The sequence below is a fragment of the Cupressus sempervirens genome, chromosome 3 (genome assembly GCF_028749045.1).
Source record: "Cupressus sempervirens isolate cs-2001-9-10 chromosome 3, ASM2874904v1, whole genome shotgun sequence".
Lineage (NCBI taxonomy): Eukaryota > Viridiplantae > Streptophyta > Pinopsida > Cupressales > Cupressaceae > Cupressus > Cupressus sempervirens.
This window is the reverse complement of record NC_143120.1, coordinates 419481647-419502417: the sequence shown is the minus strand read 5'-3', so window position 1 is coordinate 419502417 and position 20771 is coordinate 419481647. Positions and strand designations below refer to the sequence as shown.

The 20771-nt window shown below is 32.7% G+C and overlaps 1 protein-coding gene across 1 annotated transcript; it reads left to right on the top strand.

Annotated features, from left to right (window-relative positions):
• Positions 1–5701: 5701 nt before the first annotated feature.
• LOC149566812 (uncharacterized) lies at positions 5702–6456 on the top strand. Its single transcript, XM_089816537.1, has 2 exons — positions 5702–5791; positions 6065–6456. The coding sequence occupies exons 1-2, from the start codon at positions 5702–5704 to the stop codon at positions 6272–6274; spliced, it is 300 nt and encodes a 99-aa protein (XP_089672663.1). The 3' UTR covers positions 6275–6456.
• Positions 6457–20771: the final 14315 nt, after the last annotated feature.

Here is a 20771-nt window from a genome sequence, read left to right as displayed (position 1 = left end):
TGAAATTTAATTTTACTAATTCTCCAATTTCTAATTTTAACTATGATAATCAATTGGGTCCTCAAATTAAGGTAGCTATAACATTAATTCAAATTATAAAGACCACCTTCGATTGAAATAAATCAAAATGATTATGCTTCATGACTTTCAACCAATACATTGCTATTCAATATTTGAAAAGTATGTTTGTATATTCTTCACTATCCTTCAAAGGTTATAATATTACCATGTTTCCATACCCAAAATTTCATTACCAATTCTAATACAATTAGGTTTTTATACTAAGTGACCTATTATGTTTTTTCAAAACCATTATTGATATAAAATTTATGTCCCTCTCATTAACTATGCATTTATTATTCTTTTTTATTGGAGCTAATGCTTACTAAATTGTTTTCCATGATTTGTTTTAGGCATGGCAGCCTCTGATAGACAGTCAAGCATTCTCGACATGAGCCCAACTTCTTCTGTAGGATCAAATCATTTTTTTGAGACAGAGTTTCAGAAGTGTGCACGAATAATTAAACAATGTTGTGCAACTATAGTAAAAGCACTTGAGAATGCAACTTTATCAATTGATCATGTACAAGAGATAGAGATAATGGAGATGGAAGATGTTGCCAAATATGTACGCAACACTTCTACAAAAGTAGATGCATTTCCACCCATGATGGAAGAGGTCTATGATGATCACATTACAAACAAAGGTCGTAATACAATTTTAATCTCTGAAGAATATGTTATGTACTTACATCATTATGGAGAACTCTACACATGGTCCATATGATGATTTCTCATCTTTCATTTTTTCAGTTATTACTTCATCTAAATAATTGTATTAGGAGATATAGTTCTCCTTTCATCTATGTATCAGAATAATAAATAAATGATTTAACTTTTTAGCTCAAATTCTTCTCGACTATACTTGCAGATATTTGAAATGTTTTTCCTTCACCTTTGTGTTTCTAGCTACACTATTCATGCTAAGCATAATTAACATTAACCAATGGTCTATTTATAAATGTAACTAATAAAATTATAAAATTACTTAAGGAACATTGTAATCCTTATATTGCTCTTTAATTCTAAGAGGCATGTCTAACGACAACAAGCTACCCTCCTAGATATAATTGTAAATGCAACATTAATTGTAACTCTAACCACAGTCCTACTTTGTCCCCTAACCTTAACCCTAACCATAATTCTAATGCTTTGTCTACCCCTAACTCAAACTATAATCCTATTTGTAACTTAAATTCTAACCTAACTTATATTCTAACACTAAACCTAACCCTCACCTTTACCCTAACCCTAAACCTACCCCTAATCCTAACCCTTTATTTACCCCTATCTCTAACCCTAACCTTAAGGCTAACCCTAACTCTAATCCTCCCCTAACCGTAACTATAATCCTAATACTAACCTTAACCTTAACCCTACCCCTACCCCTAACTCTAACCCTAAATATAATTAACATTAACCAATGGTCTATTTATAAACCTAATTGATAAAACTATAAAACTACTTAAGGAACATTGTAATCCTTATATTGCTCCATTATGCTAAGAGGCCTGTCTAACGAGAACAAGATTCCTTCCTAAATGTAACTCTACATGGAACACTAAATGTAACTCTTAACCACGGTCCTACTTTGTCCCCTAACCCTAACCATAATTCTAATGCTTTGTCTACTCCTAACTCAAACTATAACCCTAATTATAACTTAGACTCTAATGTTAACTTATATTCTACTAGTAAACTGAACCCTAACCTTGACCCTAACCCTAACCCTTTCTCTACCCATATCTCTAACCCTAATTGTGATCCTAATCTTAACCCTAACCCTAACCTTAACCCTAACCCTAATTGTAAACCTCATCCTAACCATTTCTTTACCCCTATCTCTAACCCTAACCTTAACCCTACCCCTACCCCTAACTCTAACCCTTACTCTAACCCTAATTGTGATCCTAATCTTAACCCTAACCCTAACTGTAACCCTCATCCTAACCATTTCTTTACCCCTATCTCTAATCCTAACCCTAACCCTAACCTTAACTCTACCCCTACCCCTAACTCTAACCCAAACTCTAACTCTACCATAATTACACTCTAACCCTAGCCCTAACCATCATCCTAACCTTAACCCTAACCCTAACCCTAACCGTTATTGTAACCATTTCTTTACCCCTATCTCTAATCCTAACCCTTATCCTAACTCTAATCCTAACCTAACCCTAACTCTAATCCTAACACTAACCCTAACCTTAACCCTACCCCTACCCCTAACTCTAACCCTAAATCTAACTCTAACTCTAAATCTAACTCTACCATAATTAGACTCTAACCCTAGCCCTAACCCTAAATTTAATGTTGATTGAAACCCTAACACTATCTTTAACTCTAACCTTAACCCTGACTCAAACTCATACCCTAACCTTAACCCTTATGTAGCTCTATATATAACCCTACCCCTAACTCTAACCGTTAATCTAACTCTACCATAATTGGACTTTAATATTATACCCAACTCTATATATAAACGTAACCCTAACAATAACCTTAAGCCTAACCCTGACTCAAAACTCTAACCCTAACCCTAACTGAAACCCTGACTCAAACTCAAACCTTAAATTTAACCCTAATCCTAACCATAATTCCTATGCTCTGTCTACCCCTAACTCAAACTATAACCCTAACCAGGCTAACTCATATTTTAACATTAAACCTAACCCTAACCCTTTCTCTATAGCTATCTCTAACCCTAAGCCTAACTCTAATCTTAAACTTAACCTTAACCTTGACTCAAAACTCTAACCCTAACCTTAACCCTAACCTAACGCTAACCCTAACTCTAACCCTAACCTTAACCCTACTGTAACTCTATATACAACCCTAACTCTAAATATAAACCTAACCCTAACTCTAATTCTAAACCTAACCCTAACTATAACCCTAGCCCTAACCCTAATGCTAACTATAACTCTACTCTTTACTATAACATTTTATGTAACAATATGCTTAAAATAAAACCAAACCAAAGTGATGCAAATAAACACCATATATAGAATTAAAAAATAAAATGTTGAAGAATAATTTTATAGTAAGTTTACACTATTACAATTTTATAGTAAGTTTATACAACTATATTTAAAAAGAAAAAAATTTAAAAATTTAAAATATACTTTTCCTATTGCGCCGCGATTGCCACTAGCTTATATATACCTATATATATATTACGCCGAGAGTAATCGTTCTCGAGACGCCTATTTTCATTTAATCCCAAGGTTATTTTAATCACAGTTGGGATTTATGAAAATGAAAATAGGCGCCTCGAGAACGATTACTCTCGGCATAATATATATATATAGGTATATATAAGCTAGTGGCAATACCGACGCAATAGTAAAAGTATTTTAAAAAACAATTTTTTTTTTTAAGGTTAATGTTGAATTATTTATTTCTTTTTAAATACAATTGTATAAACTTACTATAAAACTATCTGTATAGTTGTTTAGAAATCGACTTTGAAGTATTTTTGGCATGGACCATAAAATCCCATTGGATTCTATGGACCATCACATTGGAACTTGACAACTGAGGTTTTAGAGCCCAAATTCTATTTTCAAGAACAGAAAATTGGAATCCTATTATAATATTCTGGCGCAGACATAGCTTTTCTATAGTCATCTATAGACTCTGCAAAGGCATCCACATAAATGAAAATGTCAGCACTTGAACTCTACCTCTAACCAAATCAAAGCTCAACAAACCCTATAATATAGTGTAGATGAAAAATTGACTGCGAAAACAGAAACTAAATGAAGTTCAAAACCAGCTGAGGCTGCAAAACTGGTCAAACAAATAAATCCATAAACATTATAGTTTTCCCTTCTCTGAAATCCAATGCCTGAAACAATGCCAAAAGCTACCCCAGCTCCTGCCCCTCCAAGTGTGGTCAGAGGTGTAACACTAGAGCCATTACTGTGAATCGGCTTCTTCTTCTGTGAGATATCCTCATGATAGTGAATCTGCAACCCAAGATCAACCTCTATCTGCTTGGACATACTCTGCAAAACATCTGACAGAGATGATGTAGAAACTTTGCTAGAAATTTCTGGCTTAGCATTCTTGTGGGTGACTTGAGCGCATTAATAATCATGGCTAGAGAAACAGAAATATTTGGATTCCTTCCTCAAGATTGTATTCAACTCCTACAAACAATGGACCACTTTCTCACAATCAACCTCCTCTGCAATCTGCTTCTCAAGCCCCATGGATGACCCAACCTCTACATCTGGAAAGACCACAAGGCAAATCCAGACATGAACAGCTTGCTCTACAATGAAATACCCCAAGTTGCTTCTAATGTCAGCTCCAGTTAATGCCCAAAACCTAAAATCCTAGTATTCTCTGGATCATTTGGGTTGAGTATAGGTTTGACTTGAACAATGCCTAAATCACTCAGAAAACAACACAGGAAGCCAACAAAAAGGAACAAAGTTCAAATCTAATTGCCTTCAAAGGAAACTTTCTAGGTTATGCATAATATGAAAAACTGGTGATTAAACCCAAACAAAAAAGACCAGCTAGCTCACATATGCCAGGAAATAATTTCCCAAACTGCAAAATGTAAGCCTCCTCCATCCTTGACAGAAAAAATAAAATAGTAAAACCAGTGGAATTAAAATGACGGAGGGATAAGAGGAGGCAATTAAGAAGGGCAATTGGCCAACAAGAGAGGGTCCAGGCCTCACGAAAGCATCCATTCTGTCACTAACTTCAGCCAAAAGAAGAATTGCTCGAGGACTGTGTTAGCGAAGAAGTTTATCACTTCATTACATTCCATTTAACAATAGTAAAAAAGATGCCTTTGAAGCTCTCAGAGAGCTTGAAAGGTTTTCCCAGGAAGCTCCAAAAGTTCCAGTAATGAGTTATGAGTTTTCATTTTATCCAAAATATGAGCAAGCTACATAGAGTCTCCTTTGACAGTCAAATTCTTACACACAACTCAGATAGCCAATTTCCATCTTATCACCAATGCCAGTCACTTTGCCTTGTAATTAATTTTTGAACCAAAAAAGAATCCAACCTTCACCAACTGTGCCCCAGAATCTCTCAAACACAGCCAGCTCCATCAAGCCCTAAATTCCAACAAAAAACTCTGACAATTTCACTTGAGAATCCCTTCAGGGAGATTTCTTCAATTCAACTCTTGTACATTGTCCTTAACAGGGGACAGTACGCTAATATATTAATAGTACATTGTTTTAGCAATTATTACAAAGGGTTACATGTCTACTATATTTGGCCTCAGCTTTGTATTAAAAGTGAAATGCCAGTATATCACACAAATCCCTAAGTTATTGTGCCCTCGGGGAGTGAGCCATGTCTTCATTAGAAGTGATTGAATTTAAATAGAGAGCAATTGATATCAGACAAACCTAAATATTTGATCATATGGAGCCTCAAAAATATTTTGAAAATATGCAGTATTTGAATTTACAGAGACGTTAATAAAAAAGTAATAATAATGCATGATTTTTGTATCATTCAATATAAAACCTATTTAGCTATATAAATGAAACAATAACCAGTTCATTTCCATAAATATTTTGTGACATGTTTTCCATTGATTTAAATTTTATTATGTTCTCATTTCTAATATCTACCAATTGCGTGGAGTAGTTAGTTATCAGTGATGAAGCCTCATATAGTTCTTTTCACGTTTGTGACAGATATGAATTTGATCAAGAGTGACAATGGCGTATCATCAAACAGGAAACTAAATGTATGTTAACTGATCTAAATATTGAAAAGCATTCAGCAGAAAATGTCTGACCTACAGTAATAAATGTTTGGGTTTCAGACATTCACATTTGTGAGAATTTGTTTTTCTCTTCCTCTATCTGCTGAGAAATTAAAGTCCAAATTGCATTGTTTTTTCATCTTTTTGAGTGCTAGTCATCAGTACTTTCTTTTTATTTCACTACAGAAGTACCTTATGTAGGTCACCTAACTTCACTTTGTCAGACTTACAATATGGTGGGATGTTTTCACACAGGTAAAAAGTTATGATCAGAGCAACAATGATTACCGAAGAGAATTGCCCGATGTAAATCTCAGTGATTATCACCTAATTGATCCAGTTCCAAACTCAGGAGCAACAATTAAATCAGCTCCAATTGAGCATGATGCCCCTCGGAATCCATGGAATGGGATAATAACATTGCCAACACCACCGCCAGATGCCACAAACAATCAAATTCCATAATTTGGCATTAGCAGTCATCAGGTTTGACAGCAAGATATGAATGTTACTCTGGCATATACTAACTCTACTCTTCAATTGCAAGGAGCGTGCTACAATAAGTTACAGACTGTCATAATGGCTTCTAGGTTCTTTGTTGTATGTAAATTATATTGGTGCAATCAAAAGCTTTGGTGTAAATTATTAACAGGACCTAAGACCTTAAACCTTGATTTGTAATAATTAGACAAAGTTGTTATACTGATAAATAAATATGCATATCTATTGAAGTTATTGTGTGACGTTTTGTCGTGTTTGCCCTTGCCATAATTGTCATAGTCAATGCTTTTAAAATTGAACTTCCTTCAAGCTTATACAAACTCAAAGAAAAATTATAGAGCATTACGATGTGTTTCGCGTAACGCATACCCTCCTAGATTTTGTCCCTTTTCCTTCTCCCCTCATTCCCATCTTCATTTTATTGCCTTCTTCAAAATTACAGAAACTTCTGAGGCATTCCTATTTAGCACATATCTAATTGAAACAAACTGCTCTCCTCCATGACTTGATTTCAACTTTAAAGATCGATTTCACATTCAGTGCAACAAAATTCTCACTTTTTTATACGAGGAGGTATCCCCGTGACCTTGCTCAGCCCCAGCAATTTGGGTGAGCAAGGGCAAGAGTAGTCCACCCGGGTCAGATCTTTCGCACGCTAGCTGTCCCACCTCTTTAATCTGGAAGTAGTTTCGAATCTAAGACCCTAATTGTTTTAATTTTTAATTACTCATGTATACAATTTAATTTGGAATTTGTCCTAAATAATGCTGCAGTATTGAGAATACTCTAACAAATGAAAGTATAAATGATGTTGAAGAAATATAGTCTCTTTGAAGGATTTTTTTACTCAAAAAATGCAAAAGAGTACGTTCCTTTCTTTTTTACAAGGAAAAAACAATGAGTTTGTTTTTGGCGAAAACCTCGACCATCATGGGAGAAGATCTAGTATTTGAACACCCTACTTTTGCACTTATCAAAATTCTACTTGAAAGTTTCAAATCACTCTCAATATTTTACAATAGCTTACTTGGCGAGTTGTCTACTTATAACTAAGGCTTCAAATCTACATCATCAATTATGATGCCACATCAACATGCTTTTTGCCTTAAGTTGTCTAAAACAACCCAAATAAAAAGTGAGACCAATGGTCGTGCATCAAAGGTATCCATACTTACACAACTAATGTCCTCGTTGTACTAACAACTTTAAAGTCACAAGTACTGGTACATTGTTGTCAAAAAAATTGGCATTAAGTCAATAAGTGTAGGTATCAAGTAAACAACTCCTATCACAACTATTGGAACGCGTTCAAGTACAAGGTCCTCTCTCCTAAGTAATAGAAAACAACCTAGTTTAAAGCTTGAATAGACAAAAAAATGTTTGCTAAACGTTTGAAATGTAACATGTTTGTATAAGATCACATTGCAAGTATTTATAGGCCCAAAGATAACTATGGATTGCTTATTCACATGAGGGTTCGTAGGTTCCTTGCTATTCCTCTCATCTTCTCCAAATCTTCTTCTTTACATGAAAAAAAGCTAGGGTTTAAACTCTTCCCCTCGACGTGGTAAACAATGTCCCTAATAGAAAATACCTTAAATATATTTTTAAGCTCAATGAATTAATCTTTTAAGAATGCATATGTTTGAGATTGAAATATTACTAGCATTTGCACTTTTAAAGGGTGTAAGGGTTATGTTGATAGTGTTGTACATATTACACGATGTTGCACTATTGTTTTTGTACAGAGTTTTCTGGTAATATATTTTGTTTTATATCAAAACATTTGATGGGGTAATGTCATCTTTATTGTTCTATAAGTTTTCAAGCGCTAGTTTGCACTCTAGACATAGTTGTAAATGGCATTCTTTGTCTCTCTATTTTACCAATGTTGATTGTTGCCTTCTATAGCGTGAGCCCTATTGGTTTGTATATAATAATAGACCATGATATGGCGAGTTAGAGTTGTCTACGGATGCCTATGTGACATACACAATCAATACACTCTTTATATCTTATTGGTTCCATGGCAACCCTCTATAATTATCAAAATGCATGACAAAATGCATGGAGATAGTTGTTGGCTTACAACTTGACTCATAAACAATGTCAACAACCTCACCAAGAGCTCCATTGAAAGGTCTCGGCTCTATTCATATATTCACTATAAATATAATGTGTTATCCTCTACAAAAGAGCACATGTTTTTCTAGTTTTTCATCATCCACTACATTATCATTTTTGCTTGCACAATTTATCACTTTACTTATTGCGAGTAGGTGATTTAATAACTTCAACACATTTCTATTGTGTAGCTTTATTTAGATGGGTTTAACATTTAAGATTAGCTTTAGATTAGAGCTTAGCAATTAAGGTTAAGATCAAGGTTTAGAATTTACAAAATTAGGGGTTAGATTTAAGATTAGGACTTAAGATTATTTATACAATTGCAATTAACATCATGGTTAGTATTATTGTTAAAGTTAGAGGTTGTGTTGGAATTGCGGTCTAAGATTACAATTGAGATTAAAGTTTTGTGCTTAGAATTAGGATTATATTTAGGATGATAGTAAGCATTAGGTTTTACACCATGGATAGCATTTTAGTTGAGTCAGGTTTTAGTTTAGGTTTATAATTATCATTGCCTGGTCAAAATTTATGATGGTTATAATTATAGTTTTGATAAGGTTTAGTGTTATGGTTTATTGTTAGGGTTCAATCTTATTGATTGATATGATTATGATTCAATTTTAGACTTTAATATATACTTTGATCATGTATTAGTTTAGGTATTAAAAAAATTAGATAACACATTCTTTAACATGTTTTTAGAATTCCACTTGATTTTTTTATTTTTTCAACCACATTCAAGTAATAACTTAATCATAAGGCTAAAATCTTTAATGCTCATAAAGAATCGACCTTAACCCTAATGTCATGATTACAACCTAAATGCTTTATCACTAACCTTAATTCCATAATCGTAAAATAAATTAAATTAAAACTATGTCCAAAGTGAAACATGACATGTTTTCATATAATATCACAAGTTTTTAAAATTTATTTATAAGGTATTATTCAGTTTAAAGAATCTAAAGAGATATTTTCTTATTCCAACATCATTGACAAAATGAGGTAAAAGAAGGATTTGGAAAATTCAAATATAAATATCAAAGTTGAGATGGTATTAAATACTATAATATTTCAAATATCTAAATAATATATAAATACTAATTAATTAATAATTATTTTTGAACTGAAAATAGATATGATAGCTATACACAAAATTATATTATTCAAGATTGTGATTGCAACAACAATAATCAAATATATTCTATTTTATAATTTATTGTTGTCAATAATAAAAAAATATAAAATAATATTAAGTGAAATGTCCCTCTATGGTCATTTGGGCAAGCCCAAAATTTGTAACATAGGCATACATTTTATTAGTCAAAGACTTGAGAAAGCCTTGTGCCAAGACCAACCCTTCACTGATATAATGTTCTATTACTAAATTTTTTATTTCAAATAATTATAATTAAATTTTATTTTATTAAAAAAATGCATATAATGTAACTCTGATTTTTCCTCTCTATAGTGAACCTTCGTTGCCATCGCATGAGGTTGCTTCCTCCACTAGAGTATGGCACAAATAATGTTCAAGTGTATACTTTAGTTTATTGTTTATAGAAACAAGTTTGAACAATTAAATATATTGTGCTTATGGCGGATTGAATGGAAATGATGATGAGCATTGGGAATTTGATGCATGCATCCCATATCGCCACCTCTATGATGTTGAATTTTTTTTAAAGATTTGTAAGAATTGTAGTACAAAAGATGAGATCATAGATCTGGTCAAGACAAAACATTTTGCAAAAATTGGTGGCATTGCTTCACATGGATTGTGGGCCAAGAAACCACCAGCATGGAGACATTTAGAGAAACTTTTAGGAATTCTCCCAAAGTAGACAACAGTGAAGAAGATGAAGATAAGTTTTATTTTGTGGGAGTGAAGCAATCCATTTAAAATATTATCTTTTCTAATAGTCAAATAATAAATAATAGTGTCCCTAGAATATATTTCAAGAAGACTAAAAAGTGTTGTCAAATAATTGCTACTACTTTATTTCTCACATAATACTTCTCGCTAGCATGACAAGAGATCTCAAAAAAGACCACTTCATTATATCAACTAAGGAATCAAATAATCAAAAGATCTTCAAAGAAAAGATATAAGTAAAAATTCACATACAGATCCACATTCAACACATGACAGAAAATTTGGGGCAAGAGTGTGAATGAATGCATTTGTTGGTTGATGACTTGAGCTTTAGAAGATGCTACATGCTTGGCCAAAATATTAATATTCACTATAACATTTGGGGTCAAATTGTGACAATAATTTGCGATGATGATCTAATTTGTGGTGATTTTCATGTTTTTATTTTTGTAATTTTTCCCAACATCATCACAATACTGACGTAAGTTTCATAATTGCGATGCCCGCATAAGTATAAAAAGAAGAAGAAGAAAACATGACATAAATCATTCCCCGTTTGTTTTGATTGTGGAGATTTGCATGTGAAAGAAGTTGGAGAGCTCCGAATGAGGGTGGAGAGCTCAGAACATCGTCATGCCCTTGTGCTTGGTGCATTTCATTCTTGTGATATATCTCTGCATTTCATTGTTGTGCCCTTGCTCTGCGATTTCGTTATTATGATCTTTGCATTTCATTGCCATGTCTTTGCTCTGCGATTTGGTTGTCATGCCCTTATGATCTCTATGTTTCATTCTCATACCCTTGCTCTGCAATTTTATCGTGCCCTTGCTCTACAATTTTTTTACCATGTCGTGCCCTTGCTCTGCGATTTTGTTGTTGTGTTGTGCCCTTGCTTTGCAATTTCGTTGCCATGCCGTAGCTCTACAATTTTCTTCAAGGGTATGTAAATGTTGGTTTCTTTTCCTTCTAAACATTTATCTCTTTATTTACCCTTTTAAATGCAATGCCAATGTCTTATAACAAAGAAGAATACATATTGTTTGTTCTACATAAGTTGTAGAAATTATTTGAAAAATAAACAAGTTTTATTTCAACTTTAGATTCTTTTGAATACATTCTCAAGAAAATACAAAATCTGCAAATAAGAAATGAACATTGATCATTCAATAAAGAACAAAAAAGAATTGAAAGAGATCAATGGTTCTGTTATTGCCTGGTAGGGAGGCAACCATGTTGAATTTGATGAGGTACCCGAGTTCTTGCATCCTTGTTGCAACTTAAATAGAAAAGAAGAATGATGTCAGTCACATGAATGACCGAGCTTAGGAAACAAAGACATATAAATCAATGTTATCTGTTCTAGTTGAACAAAAGCAACATACATCATCCATACACATGAAGGAAAGAAGGAGAAAGTGAAAAAGCATGTTTCATACTAATAAGTTTGTTTCATGTGTAGATACAGGCATGGAGACTTGAGGTTGTTGAAGAATTATGCATAAGTTACACGCATGAAGCCTTTTGACTGGATCATGTAGAGGTAAAGAAAAAATATTTTGGGGAGGCTGTTGAGGGGGCATACATTCATTACAGGTATGGGACCTTCCAGTTAAACAAAGTAGTTGACTGAAGATACTGAGGAGATCATAGAAGGGACATGCGTAAACTATAGGCATGGAACCTTTTGGTCAAATAAAAATGGGGTGAAGATTGAAGGTTTGAGGAGATTATTAAAGGGACATGCATTCATTATAGGTATGAAACCCTTCAATCAAATCATGGAGTTGTTGAAGACACATGAAATGTGAGTTTGTTGAAGGGACACAACTTTCATTGTGAAACCTTTTAGCCATATGCAATGGAATATTCAAATTCATACTAGTCATAGATTTCAGAGAACATGAATATTTTATCAGATTAAAGAGTTGCAAGTATATTTAAAGTTCTATATTTACAGAGTTATATAAAGTTTTAGTTTTCATATCAACAACATGGAAAGGTATTCTTCTCTATTATAAAACATTGATATTGCATTTAAAAGGGTAAATATTTTCCTATTTTACTACAGAGAGAATCAACAATAGTTCAAAGGGAATATTATATTTTAGATTTTTTGTATCAAAGATATTTCATATGCAATGGAATAATCAAATTCATGAGGGAACAAATTTGACAATTGGGGTGATCATAAAACTTGTATTTTGTAAAGATTATTTTGAAGTAAGATTGCTCAAAAGAGTAATTTATAGGTAGTGAGTGATATTTTGGAGTCATGATACTTAGAGAGTAAAATACACAAGAAAACTTAACTGATCATTCACAAAGATATAATCTCTAGCACAAGGCATAGATCCAAACATGTCTTAATAAAAATCAAAACAGTCATGTTGCAGTGCATTTTTTTGGCAACTAGAGAATAATTTCAAAAAAATGCTTGTTTGGGTATTGTAAATCATTCATATTTTGGATAATTTATATTTATTTAATTTAAGTTACATACAAATCATTGGTGTATCACCTCATTTAGGTTTAGTATTCATTATTTTCATTCACTTATCATCCCTTTTCTGGCATAATATTAAGTTTTTAGGTGATCACTATTAAGGAACCAATCGGATCCAGAGATTTATCTCTCATTTTAGGACAACCCACCACTCGAGAGAGTTTCCATGTTTCAACATGATAGCTAGATTTTGTATTTCTCTATAGGCACAATCTTGATTGGCAATAGGATTGTAAAAATAAATAAAAAGAAAACACAACATTAATCATTCCCCATTTGTTTTCATTGATTGTAGATAGTTACACATGAAAGATGGTGGAAAGCTCCAAATGAGGGTGGAGAGCTCTGAAAGTTGGTGGAGATTAGTAGAGATCTAGGATTTTGTTGCTATTCCCTTGTGATCTTCATGCCCTTGCTCTGCGGTTTTCTTCAAGGGGAGAAGAGATACCTATGTAAATGTTCTTTTTCGTTTCTTTCTAAACATGCATCTCTTGTTCATATATAATAGCTTTGGTTAGATTCAAGGATAACTGATTATGATGATTGTAGTGCCTCTCGTGTTTGCAGTTTGTACCTTGTTTGATTTGATTTGAGAGATGCTTGTTACTCTTACTATTTTGTACTTTGAGATGACCTAAGGGTCAGATGTTATACTTTGATTTTAGTATCATAGATGTTATATTGCTATGTTGTTTAGTTTATCATATTACACGTTGATTGCATTTTGAGATGATAGTAGGTTTATGATGATATATGGTTATTTGGTATTTTGGAGAAATCTCTAATTCTATTATGTGATGGATTTTATGCTATGGTTATTTATTTCATTTTTGTCTCTTTATACTTTATGTGGAGGTGAGTGATGTAAATGGATTATTTTGGTATAATTGAATAAATGGTTAAATTAGTTATTTAATGCATTTATTGCTTTGCCTATCATATTATATATAATTGCACTTGATCATGTGTTTTAGTGTGTAGGATTTATATCCTTGGCAGTGGCACCTGGAGTTAGTGATTCAGTTATTCATATTTTACCAATGTCGTCCTTGTATGGTTGATGTATCCTTATTTATTGATTAATTAAACTTTTCAATGATTTGTTAAATCCATACTCATTTGCATTATGTGATTAGACTAGTGAGTGTGTCTGTGCATTTAGTAGTTTGCATTGTCACAAAAGTTGTTAAGAGATTTTTTGTGATCTTGGATTTTCGGGCTTTAAATTTTATTGAATTTAATTTCTGGTAGCTTTTCCCTAGATGAATTCCTATTTATAGAAATAGCTTATTTTCATTTGGGTCAATTCAAAGTCTAGCTAGTTTAACTGGCTATTTTCCCTAACTGATTATTCACTCAAAAAGTGAATAAGTATGGAAAGAGGAATTTAATTCCTCACTTCTCACTTTTTCAAAATACAAATTTGAGAGTTTTTTTTGAGAATCCTCTTTTGGAGGATCATGTTTCTGTTCATTATGAGAGTTGTGAGTGTGGGATCTTCGTGAGGTCAGTCTCATTGAATTTGGCTCGGGGAGACCTTACTTTGCCATCACTTTCAGCAACAGTGGTGGGTTATTTATTTTATCATGTTGATTTTAGTTTCTACCCCTTTTGCTGTCAAGTAGGGTTCTCCCATTTTCTTGTTTTTGCTTCGTTTCAGCTTCTGTTTCTGGTAGCAGTTTGTTAGGAGCTTGAGAACTAGTGTTCCCCTTTGTTTCTTTTTCTTGGTTCTACCCGATTGGTTGGGTATGAACATTTTCCCTATTTTTGAGATGGAGGTTTGGGGTTTTGCACCATTATGCTAGTTGTTTTTGCATACAGTGTCTGAACCCAATTTTTATTGGATTTTTTAGGCTTTTGTGCCTAAAGACCAAATGGATTTTAATTTCAAAGATTTCTAGTTTTTGGAGTTTTACCTCATTTTGTGTGCCACCCTATTTCTGTTCATTATGAGAGTTGTGAGCGTGGGATCTTCATGAGGTCAGTCTCATTGAATCTGGCTCGGGGAGACCTTACTTTGCCATCACTTTCAGCAACAATGGTGGGTTATTTATTTTATCATGTTGATTTTAGTTTCTGCCCCTTTTGTTGTCAAGTAGGGTTCTCCCATTTTCTTCTTTTTGCTTCATTTTAGCTTCTGTTTCTGGTAGCAGTTTGTTAGGAGCTTGAGAACTAGTGTTCCCCTTTGTTTCTTTTTCTTGGTTCTACCCGGTTGGTTGGGTATGAACATTTTCCCTATTTTTGAGATGGAGGTTTGGGGTTTTGCACCATTATGTTAGTTGTTTTTGCATACAGTGTCTGAACCCAATTTTTATTGGATTTTTTAGGCTTTTGTGCCCAAAGACCAAATGGATTTTAATTTCAAAGATTTCTAGTTTTTGGAGTTTTACCTCGTTTTGTGTGCCACCCTATTTTCTCAATTTTTCTTGGCATGATGTTGGTCATGGACTTGGATCATCTATATGGATGTTAGTTAGACCATTGTTGCACTTTTATGTCACATTACTCCTGATACTATTTTTGATTGAGTGATATTTTGTAATATGTTCTCATCCAATCCTTGTGTTATGATCTTCATGATTATGGTGTGCCACACATGAGTATGTATGTGTAGCTTGTTGGGTGACTTGTGAGGCCCGATCTTCCGTGGACTTACTAGAAGTTCTGATCATTGGGGTTGGGTTGGGAATATGCATGCCTATGGGCGCTCATTAGTAGATGAGAATGGGTAGGGTAGAGTAGTGTATGAAGGGGGCTTCTATCTCATATCTTAGTGACCATGTCCCAAAGGGTTGGCAAAGGACATTTTAATCAAGTGATAACTAAAGAAAATAATGGGTGGTAATAAAACTTAAGATAATAAAATATGTGTGCGGGTCCCTTCGTAGAGGAGTTGAAACACATGATCCAAACTTGGGCTTTTGGATGCCAAGCAACTCTCCATGATGTCAGCCCCTATTTTATAGCCCATTGAGTTTTTGACCATAACCGATAGTTTATGCATTGTCTATGATATTGTTTCAGTCATCATATTGTCTAGCATAATTGTTAGCCATGGATGTTTGTTTTATGTGTGTTTGTGGTTAGATCATTATCTCCATCAACATGACAGGAGTGGACCTATGAGTTCCACATGGTTGGGAGGTGTAGCTACCTTCATCGCTACTGGGGACCAGTGTATAGAGACAGTTCTTTATTCCAATGTGACTATTGCTTGTTGTTACACTTGGTACTTTGGGTTTTGGAGTATGTTATCTTTCTTTTTATGCTTTCATTGGAATGCTTGGATATCATGTTAGATGATGTTAGCTTTATTGATGCATTCCCATATTATGATATTTAGCATATGTTAGATGATGAGTTGGATTTATATAATTATTTTATGCTTTACTTTTAGCATGTTGGATTTCCTTATTCTTATGTTGTAGAACATTTTAGTAGTGACATCCTCATAAGACAACTCTAATGATCTGGTCAATAGTTTGGGATGTTACATGTAGGGGATGGCTAGGACCTTCGGGGTCTCATGATGCTATTATGGTTGGGAGGAATTGTGTACTTAGTTTGGTTTTTCAATTATTGCAATGTTGTTTCAGTACATTGTGATGTTGCTTTCAGTTCTTTCCTTTCACTACTATGATAGATGGTTAAATGTAGTTTCCATCTTGTACTTATTGATTCGAGTGTCTCTACCTTGACTGTGGATCTAGTACTCCCCAATGTGGAGGTTTATATTTCCCATTTTATCCCTTGTTTTGGTCCTTAGAGTAATTCTTTCTTTCTTTAGGAGACCATGCTTTAGTATTGGGCAATACATTAAAGTATCACACACTTGAAGGAGAAGAATCACATGATTCTAGAAAGTATCACACACCCATGTAAACTCTATAGTACGACACTTTGTTGTATCACATGCCTCTTGGAGAAAGGTCATATGATACTTGTAACGTATCACATGCCTTCTTAAGAAGTGTTGCTCAAACCCTGAAAGTATTGCACACCTTCATTAGAAAGGTTGTACGATACTAGAAAGTATTACACAATGCTATATTAAAGTATTGCTTGGGTTTTGGCAAAACTTGTCTGGGTAGACAACAAAATTTTTTTGGTTTGACCAGAAGTTTTTTGGAGGTGTTATGGATACCTTTTATAGTGTTCTTGAATACCTTGGAATTCCATTTCAAATTTGGTATGTTTTAGGATTCGTAATCTTTTGCATCCTTCTGTGGTTAGTCATTTTGGTTAGTAGGGGCATGTGGAGAACAGTTGGTGTTTGGATGTTTGTTTAGTCTTCCATTATGATATTTTTGATCCTTGTATGTTGTATGTCATGTGCATCCATACTTGTTTACAATTTTTATTATTGTCTTGGCTTATATTTATCCTTGTTCCAAGGATCTCTGGGTGGGGCATCACAATATGTGCATGTATGTATGTAAATTAGTTCACTATATGAATTACTTTACATGCATTCATACACACTTGCATAGCACTTGTGCTAAATTAAATTAATCATTCATGTCTTGAATTAACACAAGCAATTATCCTTGCATTCAATCGAATTTATATACCAAACTAAGTATGTAGAAAATTGTACTTACAAATTATATTATCTCTTGGTGATTGAGTAAAGATCGGATGCATTCACATTAAGTCATAATAGGATTGAGCAAGTGATTCATTTATGTTACTTCATACTTGTTTTATTGAACATTTTTTTTAACATAATCAATAATACTAGAATTATACAACTAAAAATAGTACTCTTGTTTATTTTATTTAATCATATACATTTAAGACTATTATTTTTCTTAAAATTAGACTGTATATTTGTTATCACTAAAATAAAAATATAGATCTCTGATAGTTATCTTTTTTAATTTCAAGATATTCATATTTAATGTGAAGAGTTTCCACTATTGGACAATGGAATAACCATAGTGTGGTGCCACATAGCTCATGACTTTTTCCACCAAATTATATTTGTATTATATTTTGTCCAAAAATATTATAGGTGAATTTTCTTCCAATTTTCCATATATTTAATAATTTATTGCTTGTTGTTTGAGGTGATTTTCTATTATGAGATAGAGACATCTATCATAAAGATGGACATGCCAATTTCGATCATCTCGCTTTCAAATCTAATTCCCTTATCAAATTAATGAAACTACTTGCAACTAATACCCTTATTTTCTGCAACTTGCCTAATCAGCCATTGACACAACCATTTTCCTCTTACCCTACCATAGTCACACAACCCTTGTTTGAGATTTATATCTTAGTCCCACCATTCCAAAAGACCAAGTCTAATGATTTGTATCTAGCAAATTGATGACATAGAAATTCAATATGGAGGAGGATATATTGGCATCACAAACAAATCATCCCATATCCATAAACAACATCTAATCTTCTATAAGTCTCTCTCCTCGAAAGATCCAATACATGGAGCCATTACCATCATGAGTAGACTCACTCTCCTAAGATGAATTCAATCAAAACTATTCATACCAAACTTCAATCAAAACTATTCATACAAAACTAAGTATGCAGAAATCTATACTTACAAATTATATTATCTCTTGGTGATTGAGTAAAGATCAAATACAATTCTCCAACGTGATAAAATTGCATATGTAGATGTATGTATGTATGCATGTATATATGTATGTATGTATGTGTGTGTGTATTTATATATGTATGTATATATGTATCTTTGCATCTCGTTGCCATGCCCTTGTGATCTCTATATATGTATGTCTATATGTATGTATGTATATATATATATATGTGTGTGTGTGTGTGCATGTATGTATATATACATACATACACATATGTGTGTCTATGTATGTATATAAATAGTGAGATCTATGTATATATTCATACATAGACACACATATGTGTGTGTATGTATATATACACATATATACATAAAGAGAATCTTCTCTATATATACATACATGCATACATAGACACATATGTGTGTGTATGTATGTATACATACACATATGTACATCATAAAGAGAAGCTTCTCTAATCACCTCCTAGGGGAAATATAAAGAGATACATGTTTATTTATGTATGTATGTATCTCATTGTCGTGCCCTTATGATCTCTATATATGTATGTTTGTATGTATGCATATACATACATACACACACATGTGTGTGTCTATGTATGTATGTATTTATGTATATAAATAGAGAGATCTCTGTGTATATACATACATACATACATAGACACATAGACACACATGTTTATGTGTATATGTATAAATTGCATACATATACATAAAGAGAAGATTCTCTAATCACCTACTAAGGAATATATGAATTAAAAAAACATGTTTAGAAGGAAAAGAAAAGGGTATGTGCAAAATCATGGTCAACCAAACTATGGCCTTAAGTAGTAGTGAAAAACTAGTAAATCAAGGTTATGTCAACTAGACACATAATTTTAAAGTGGTTCTGGAATTTATATCAAAAAGTTGAAATAAAATAATCTGTAGGAAATTGAATATAGTTTCTAAAATACAAGGCCTTATCTAGAGAAAAAATTATTTGATTGGTCAAAAGTTTAGATTTTAATGCAGTACTACAAAAAGTTCAGGGCGAAAAATAAAAAGTAGGTGTATGTCTTACCACCTTAATCAAAATCGAATGATAATATTTTTTAATATAATTATAGATATAAAAAATAGACTCATGCGTGGATGTGACACATATTTTTGGGTATTTTTATTCCAAATAAATAATTAAATATGTTATCATGAAATGCATCAAAAGGATAACCTATGACCCCTTTTAACGCATTGGAACCAACCAAATTTACACTCTTAACTATGTTTTGTTTCTTATATTTAGTTGGAATTGTGATTTTAAGATAAAATATAGGATTATCCCCAAATGGGACATTATAGTTGGTATCTAAATTTTGTTCCTACTAGCCTCCATGATGAAAGATAGTTTATACAACTAAGCTTGAGGGCTCAAAAGTGAAGGAAAGGGAAATAAGATGGATTGTTGCAAATATTCACTCTACTCAAAGTAAACTAATGTGTGAACAATTGGAAGATGAATTGAGGGCTTTTAAGGAACAGAATGAGAAATAGCTCTCAATTACTCCTACAAACCCTTTAAACTAGGAGTCATATGCTTTTGTGCATGCACCAATGAGCCAATAGGAGAGTGTGCATAAATAGTTCAATATGGTTGGTACATAATAAATATAAAACAATAAATACTGAAATACCCAATGAAAATTAGTATAAGAATTAAATAATTTTATTAATAAATGCTCAAAAATTCTACTAAAATCTAAAAACATTTGAGACAAGGGCCAAAAAAAGAAGAAATAAGGGGGGGAAATAGGAATATACATAACAAATTTAAAATAAAAAATAATAAAATTAATATAAATCACATCCAATAAAAATATATTATTAAATTAAACTAAAATAACAAAATTTATTATAAATACTCACAAATTTTACTAAAATTTAAAAATGAATAAGGGAAAAATATGAATTTACGTAAGAAATCTTGAAACAAGAAATAATAAAATTAATATAAATTATACCCGATAAAAAGTATATTATTAAAGTGAATTAAAATAACTAAATTCATTTATAACTGCTCAAAAACTATACTAAACGTAAAATACATGAAATAAGCATCATAAAAAAAGAGATTAGGATAAGGGAAAGAAAATGAGAATAAAAGTGGAGAAAACATATAAGAGGATAGTATTGAGTGAAAATATCTACATGAGCAAAAAATAAAATAAAATGGAAGGGGTTGACAATTTTCCAATGTAAAAAATATTATTCCATGGATCTTTGACAAATAACCTATTGACTAAATATGAACAACATAATGACCACTCTTAGACGCATCCAAACTAATAAGAGAGATGCCACTTCTAACCACTGGAAAAATGGAAATAGAGCT

Coding starts and splice junctions, on each gene's coding strand:
- LOC149566812 (XM_089816537.1), top strand. CDS start 5,702: ATGAAGCCTCATATAGTTCTTTTCACGTTTGTGACAGATATGAATTTG. Junction 5,792..6,064: donor CATCAAACAGGAAACTAAAT/GTATGTTAACTG, acceptor GTTTTCACACAG/GTAAAAAGTTATGATCAGAG.